The 7952-nt window shown below is 55.3% G+C and overlaps 1 protein-coding gene across 1 annotated transcript; it reads right to left on the bottom strand.

Moving 5' to 3' along the window:
* Positions 1–4866: 4866 nt before the first annotated feature.
* On the bottom strand, positions 4867–5685 carry OLIG3 (oligodendrocyte transcription factor 3). The gene has a single exon (XM_072333310.1). The coding sequence runs from the start codon at positions 5683–5685 to the stop codon at positions 4867–4869; it is 819 nt and encodes a 272-aa protein (XP_072189411.1).
* Positions 5686–7952: the final 2267 nt, after the last annotated feature.

Below are 7952 nucleotides of genomic sequence, written 5' to 3' on the forward strand. Positions count from 1 at the left end.
ATGTGTGATGTCAGGTCCAGATCAAGATGTCTTCTGAAAAATTGGCAAGACAGTTGACTGTGAAGAAAATCTGCTCGTACATCTGACTCTCTGTAAGTAAAGCAAACAAACAAACAAAAGACCCAAACTCTTCTCCTGACTGAAATCACCTTGCTGTCTTTCACAGTAGATGTGTTTTTGAACATGACAGGACTTTGGGATGGAACTAACGACTCATTAGAAATGTTTTTGCCTGCAATGAGCACATCCAGAAACACCTCCTTCCCTGCCCTATTCTGTGCTCAGTGGGCTGTATTTAATGCTTCCTTTGAACCAACTGAATGTGACTCATTTTAGAAGTAAATGGAAGACCCTTTTAAGAGACTACCTTGTTTTGTTTTTTTTTGGTAGCTCAGTGTATGTGCAGTGATCAGGAAACTCTATGCACTATATTTAAGCAATAATAAAATTAATAAAATAATAACCTGTACAGACTGCCCCCTCATCTAGTTGGCCTATATGGAAGTTGAATGCCATGTGACACTCCTGCTTCTACTTGAACCTGTGGCAGCAAGCTTCTGTGATCTGACTCTGCTGTCTCAGCATCTCTGCCTAAAGAACTGCATCTTATCTGCTTAAACCAGCTCATAAGGCATCAGGAACAGGTCCTGTACAAATGGTTTGATTGTCACTCCTCTGCATGTTTAACAAGCAACACATAAGCTTGTGATTTGCAGGTCTCCTGAAATCACCTTCATCATAATTATTAAAAGTATCTTGGTGCTTGCAGTTCTCCTCTTGCCCATCTGGTGGGTAGCTTTCAAGGTGTACATGTCAACAACACCCTGGGAGAAAACAAACAAGAATAAATGGATTGAACTAAAAATACTGACCTGCAGCCTCCTCCTTTGCTGCATGACAGCCCAGGGGGCTGATTCACAGCAGGTTTGGGAGAGTCCAGGAAGCTGGTTGCCAGTGTTGGTCACACAGTCAACTGATGATGTCTGCTTTTAGGAAGCTTTGCCCTTCATGCGGACTTGAACTTTCTGCAGATGCAGTGTGTACACAGATTCTTCAATGCAATATCAAGCAAAATGCTTTTGTTTCAGTGTCACAAGGGGGAAATGGAAGGCAGGAGAAGGAAGGGTATTTGGGATGAGCAAGATGCCAGCATTTCCCTTCACTAGTTTAGTGCCTTCAGTCCTATGCTTTCTAACCAGCAATTGCTGGGTGCACCAGCAGCTGCTGCTCTATCAAAAGCTGTATCATCTCCTGACATAGCATAAGATGAGCTTATTCCTTCTGGTTTATTCCTCTTACCTTTAAGTTTGTCCTGATTTGAGTCAACCTGGTTCCTTGAAAGATGAGAGAACACAAAATGAACAACGCTTAAGACTCAGATCAGCCACCTCAGCTTAGGCCTTGGCTGCCACCGAGATGCCCTGGGCTCCCTCACCCAGTCTCTGCTGCTGCTTCTGAGGAACACGAGTGCTCAGCAGCCCTGGGTCATGTTTAGATGGCACAAAGTGGCTACTCAGAGCATCCCAGCTAGCACTAGGAGCAAAACAGCAGACCCAGATCCTCTCATTTCACAGAAGTGCAGTAAGAGATATCTGCCTGCATTTCAGCATTTAGGCTGTACTTGGCTTCTGGTTTTCTTTTCTTTTTCAGATGAAAAGATGTGTTCGTGTGCCTGTAAAGCGCCCTTTTCCCCCAACAATATCTAATAAAGGATTACACCTTGTTTCTCTACCTTGCCCCTCAACAGCAGCATGGTATCAATTTGTGATGACACTCTCCAGCTCAAACTGATGTCTATCTGCTTCTGCAGGAGGGAAATGAGGGCTGAGAGAGTAATTTAAGAAAAGAGTAAGTTTTTCCAAGCAGATACATGAGGCAGTCAGAGGGGACTTGGAGCAGAGTGTGTGTGGTTGAAAACAAGGATCCATGATAGCCCCATACTCATTTTGGTGCATGAGTTGGGCCCCAATGGGGCAGTGCAGCTGCCCTGGGGCCAGACCCACTGGGGAGAACAGCTTCGCAAAGATTTCTTTCTTTGTTGTTTACCTTTTTTTTAGGTTTTGTTTTATTTTTTTTCCCCTCCTCCACTTCAAAGAAAAACGATTTGCTCATTTAGTAATCACCAATGGGAACGTGAATTACCGAGCTTGCCCCCAGACTGGTTTTATCTCCTGGCCAATAAATCTCTAAACTGAAGCAATGAAGCTAAGTACTGCCGCTATTTCTGTGTTTTATTTCCATATTAATCAAAATGAGCCTCCTCCGCCTCCTCCCGGAGCCTGTTCTACAGGGGAAAGGCATTCCTTAGGGGGACAGTGTAGATGGGATTTGTCAGATATGGGAACCAGTGGGGAGTGAGAGAGAGGAGAAAAAGAAAGCCAACAACAGAGGGGGCTGAACGAGGCACCCAGGGGGGACCGGTGTCATGTGTGCCATGAGCCCTGGGTAGGGCCAGCAGGGAGGACAGAGCTGTGTCCTCAGCACTTCCCTGTTCTTAGTTTCTGGCTCCTTTTCATTCTCCCAGATTTCTTTTACTTGCTAAATGTGTGCATATGTGTGTGGAGGAAATTCACCCAATGAAAGCCCCATGGTTTCCACTTTTCCTTCCATAGACATCTTTACCCAAAGTTATTTCTTTCTTCCTTTCTTTTTCGTTTTCAGTATTGAAAAAGACAGAAAGGAAGGCTGGCAGGAGAGTGGGGCCCTGGGAAGCTGTGTAAGCCCCCACAGAGAGCAATGCACTGAGGGAATGAGGGAAGGGAAGGGAAGGGAAGGGAAGGGAAGGGAAGGGAAGGGAAGGGAAGGGAAGGGAAGGGAAGGGAAGGGAAGGGAAGGGAAGGGAAGGGAAGGGAAGGGAAGGGAAGGGAAGGGAAGGGAAGGGAAGGGAAGGGAAGGGAAGGGAAGGGAAGGGAAGGGAAGGGAAGGGAAGGGATTTTCTGCTGCATTGGTGCTCTTGTTGGGGTCTGGATGGGAGCAGGAGGCTTAGAATAGGGCACAGAAGATTTTGTTTCTGCTGAAAAGACTGAAGATTTCTGACCAGCAGGGAGCAGACAAGGAGACAGTCCCCCTACCCTCACCAACCCACAGCACCACATCTTCACATCGCTCAGGATTCCTGTTTCCTCAGATCAGTCAGAGTCATCTCCGTCACTACCCTTTTCCTCTGCCCCTCTCCAAGGGCTGGGAAGTGATGGCAGTGAGCCTAGAGCCACATGTTCCACTGTCCTAATGGGGCATGCTGTCCCAGGGCTGCTGGACATTTATGGCCCTCCCTGGGAACACGGGAACCCAGCTCTGTCTCATGCAGTCCTATAGCTTTGCAGAGGAAGGAAGGAAGGAAGGAAGGAAGGAAGGAAGGAAGGAAGGAAGGAAGGAAGGAAGGAAGGAAGGAAGGAAGGAAGGAAGGAAGGAAGGAAGGAAGGAAGGAAGGAAGGAAGGAAGGAAGGAAGGAAGGAAGGAAGGAAGGAAGGACTGTCTTTTATTACAACACAGTTTAATAGTTTATTGTGTTTGGGGTGCAAATATTCATTCTCCTTTTGATTCTTCAGTTTTTCATGTATTCGTTCTGATGTCTGAACAACGATTTGGTTGTTACCGTTCCTCAAAGCCCACTCACGATAGGACCTCCTCACGGTTCCTTGCTGACAGTAGCCTCCATCCCCGTTTAAGCGTCCCGTTCCCCCCTGCAGCCTGCAGTTCTCCTCCGTGTTCCTTCTGATCTTTCCTCGACGGCCCCTCCGCCGCCCGCAATTCGAAACACCGAAACCTTCGGGGCTTCGGAGCTGAGCCTCCTGCCCCGGCTGCTGCATGGGGGACGAGGCGGGGATGCAGGGTCGGAACGACGCGGGACCTCACGGAGGGTGGGTGGGGATCCGGGAAAGCCACGGGAGAAGGCGGCCAGGCCCCAGACACAGAAGGACCAAGCGGCGGTGTTTCATTTTTAACTTTATTTGGAAATCTCATCCAGAAACACTGGTCAATAATAAATATATCGATAGTTATCAAGAATATATAAAAAATAAAGACACGGGGTTGTCTTTGAGGCCCTAACCAAAACCAAACGAACGATCGAACAGAATTAATAGCAATAATAGCAATTATAGCAAACGCGCAGGGAAAGGCGCCGGGTGGGGGACGGACAGCACCGGCGGCGCCGAGCCACTGTCAGGGGGAGCGGCCCGGCCGCGCCGGCCCCGCATGCAAACCAGAACGGAGAGGAACAAACGAAACAACGAAACAACCGCAAAACGAAACGGAACTGTTCTCCGAGAGGAGAACCGAGCGCCGAAGGGCTTCAGGAGGTGGGAGGCGAGGGGTTGGCAAAACGGGCCCGGAGGGGCCGCGCTGTGCTTGGCACCGTTTCCCTCCTTATTTTGTTGGTTTGTTGTTGTTTTTTAAGAGGACGCGGAGGGAGGAAGAGAGGAACCGCGAACAGAACCGCCCCGCGCCCAACGCCGAAAGGAACTCTCTCTCAGAGCCCGAGGCGGTCCCGCGCGGGGAGATCCGCCAAGCGCCCGCGGAGCTGCGCCCGGAGCCGGGGCGGGGCGGGCGGGCGGCTGCGGGATGCCGCCCTTGGACAGAACAGAGAGAAAACCCCACAAAAGGAGGAGAACCCCAAAACCGATCCCATCGTCTGTGAGCAGCTGCGAGCACTGCAGTGACAACCATGTCTTTTTTTTTTTTTTTTTTTTTTTTTTGCATTCATTTTAAGGAATTATTTACATTTTCTCCCCACCGCTATTATTACTCTTTTTACCGCGGGGATCGCTCCTCTCCAGGCTCAGAGCGGGCGGCAGCGTCCCCTCGGCCGGGTCCTTTCCTCCCCGGCCCCGCTCTCCCGGGGGCGGGGGGCAGGGCCGGGGCGGCTCACTTTAGCAGGTCCTTGGTGTCCGCCGAGATCCTGCCCATACCGGAGGCGGAGAGGGCAGAGAGGTGCGGCGGGGGGGGCACCTGGCAGATGGTGCAGGGGCACGGCAAGCCGGCCCAGTGCTGGAAGCCGCCGCCGAGCTGCAGCGCGGGGGGAGTGGAGGGGGTCTTCAGCAGGGAGTGGGGCGGCCGGATGGTGCCCAGGGCCGGCAGCGAGGCTGGCAGAGACGGAGACGCGTTGGCCGAGGAGAGGGCCCCGCCGAGGATGGGGTGCACCTGGTGCACTGCGCCGGCGGCGTGGGGCGGGTGCGCGGCGGCGGAGTGGCCCACGGTGCCGCAGTGGAAGGCCGAGTGGTGGCCGCCGTAGATCTCCCCCACCAGGCGCTTCATCTCCTCCAGGGAGCTGGTGAGCATCAGGATGTAGTTTCTGGCCAAGAGCAAGGTGGCGATTTTGGAGAGTTTCCGGACGGAGGGGCCGTGCGCGTAGGGCATCACCTCCCGCAGCCCGTCCATGGCCAGGTTGAGGTCGTGCATCCGCTTGCGCTCCCGCCCGTTGATCTTGAGACGCAGCTGCTGCAGGTCCTGCTCCGAGAGCTGCTTCTTGATCTTGTACTTGCCGCCCTCCCCCTGGGCCTTGGTGCCGCCCCGGGCCAGGCCCTCCCCGGCCATCTTCTGCACCAGGTCGCCCTGCGTGGAAGAGACGGGGTTGAGGCGGCTCTCCGGGTGGTGGTGGTGGTGGTGGCGGTGCTCCCGCAGGTACATCTCGTCCATGTCCGGCGAGGAGGCTCTGCTGGAGACGGAGCTGGAGTCAGAATTCATTGTACTCGAGCGCCGGAGCGAGACACCTTGCCCTGATCGGGAGGCGGAGGAACGGGGCGGCTCCTCCGGGAGACACCGAGGGATGGACGGGTCGGACGGGGTCGGACGGCGCCGGGCGGGCGGCAGCTCGGGCCGGTAGAGGGGGAAAGAGCCTTCGGCCCCGCGGCAGCGCTGCCCGGCGCCCCGCTCGCAGGGACGGCGGTGGGTGTGTGCCGGGACTGACCTCCGCCTGCCTACGAGGGGCTTTTATAGGGCTGCGGCGGAGAGCGGAGACAAAAGGAGCCCTCCTATGTATAGTGGTGTAGTTGGGATGACGTGCCGTTATTCAGGGCGGTGCGCTTTGACTGTCCCATTTAGCGAGGATCCCTATTCATATTCATGGCGGTGCCACCCGGGACACCTCAGCCACGGACCGTCAGGAGCCGAGGAGGCACAAAACCTCTCTGATTGACACCTCGCACCCGGCGCTCCGCGTGCTCGCCACCTCCTCCCCCTGCCCCTCATTTCCAATATAACAAGGCACCCTATTCTCTGCGAGGAGCCGGGGCCGCGGGGACTGCCCGCTCGTCGGGGCCGCCCGGCCCTCCCCTCCCGGCTCGGCCCCCCGTTCAGGGTCGGTCGTGCGGCACTGGCTGCACAGTGTCCGTCCGGAGAAGCGACCGCGGTGTTTCCGACCCGCTGCTCCCCGCCCCGACGAGCCGAGAGCGCGGGGTCGACACCACTCGCTGGGAGCCGTCGGGTGCGCTTCCACCCGCGAGCGTGGGCATGGGAAAGAGTTCCCGGCGGGACAGCGGTATGGTAAAGGGGTGTGGGGAGATGAGAGAAGGGGGAGTGGGAAACTGTCATCCGCCGAGTCGGATCGTGCCTCGTCTGCTGAGGGAAATTAAAGCCTTCTGATGATCGGTACTGAGAGAGAATCCCACAGGGGAAGGGAAGAGAAAAGAAGAAAGGGGAGAGGGAAAAAAGAAGAAGGAAAAAAGAAAGAAAAAGAGTAAGAAAAAGGAAAAAAGAGATGAGGTAAATCGCCCCGTGCTTAGGAAGACTTATCAGAAATAACTGAACGGGACGTCGTCTCATCCCGCTTTCTCCGCGACAGTTCAAGCAGCACTCCGCACTCTTGGGGACGGCACCCGCAGGACCCGGCCGCCGCCGTCCCATCGTCCGCTCCCGCTGAGCCTCTCCATCGGTCCCGCTTCTCCTTCCACCGCCCATCCCGGCGGATCGGGCCGAGAGAGAGGAGCTCGGCACACGGCGACAGCGGCAGCCGCGCAGCGGAAGGAAAACGGAGGTCCGCCGCCGAGGACGGATCAAAGCGATGAGGGAGAGACGCCGTCGGGGAAGAAACATGAACAGCCCGGCTCGTCGGGGCCGTCCCGCAGCGGGTCGGGGCTCGGCTCGGGGCGCGGATCCGCCCGGAGCCGGGGTGGAAGCGGGAGGTGGGTCGCGGGGGGCCGCTCTGCCGGGTCAATTCGCGTCAAAACTTTCCGAGACGGAACTAACACCGGGAGTCGGAAATCCAATGCTGCCGGCAGCGAGGCTAAGAGAAAGGAGAAAACGGCGGCTGGACGGCGACTAACCCAAAGTAAATTTCATCCCTCCCCCTTTTAATTTCCGTTTTCATAAAGGAGGGAGATTTGGCGATGGAGGAAAACGCGCTTTCTGCGGAAGGCGAACGACTTCGGAGAGCGCGGGGCATTGGGAGCGCTCCCGGCTCTGGAGCCGGGCTCGGAAGAGACCCCGGAGCCGCTGCTGCAGCGGGGCCCGAGCGTGCGGTACGCGGGACGGGGCTGAGAGGTACCTCCGCGCGGGGCTGCGTGTCCTTCAGTGTTCTCTGCCGGGCGGCGGGTGCCGAGCGCACCTTGAGGCAGCCCCGGTTTTGAATTGTCAGAGTTTCGGGGCATCGGGCGAACTTTTTTTCTCATACAGAGCATCCCTCTGAAGGAATATTACATCTCGCTTCCCGTAACTTCGTTGACCTTTGCCGGCCGGCGGCTTGGAATCCGTTTGGTAATTTGCCGAGTGCCTAAATGTTTCTTGCGGTTTTGTTAGGAGGTTTTATGACTTTCTCCCTCTCTGCTTGCCTTTACTTTAATTTGAACGTTCGGACAACCGTGTTTTTAGCGTTAAACTGTTACGCACGTTAGCGCTGTAATGAGGGCTAATGTTGTTGACGGTACGCATGAGAGCGGGGCAGCTCCCTGCTTCAGCCGAGGCTCTTCGCCGGCGTCTCCGGGTGAGCGCAGCTCCATCGGGTCGGGCTGGCAGAC

Source organism: Excalfactoria chinensis, chromosome 3 (genome assembly GCF_039878825.1).
Source record: "Excalfactoria chinensis isolate bCotChi1 chromosome 3, bCotChi1.hap2, whole genome shotgun sequence".
Lineage (NCBI taxonomy): Eukaryota > Metazoa > Chordata > Aves > Galliformes > Phasianidae > Excalfactoria > Excalfactoria chinensis.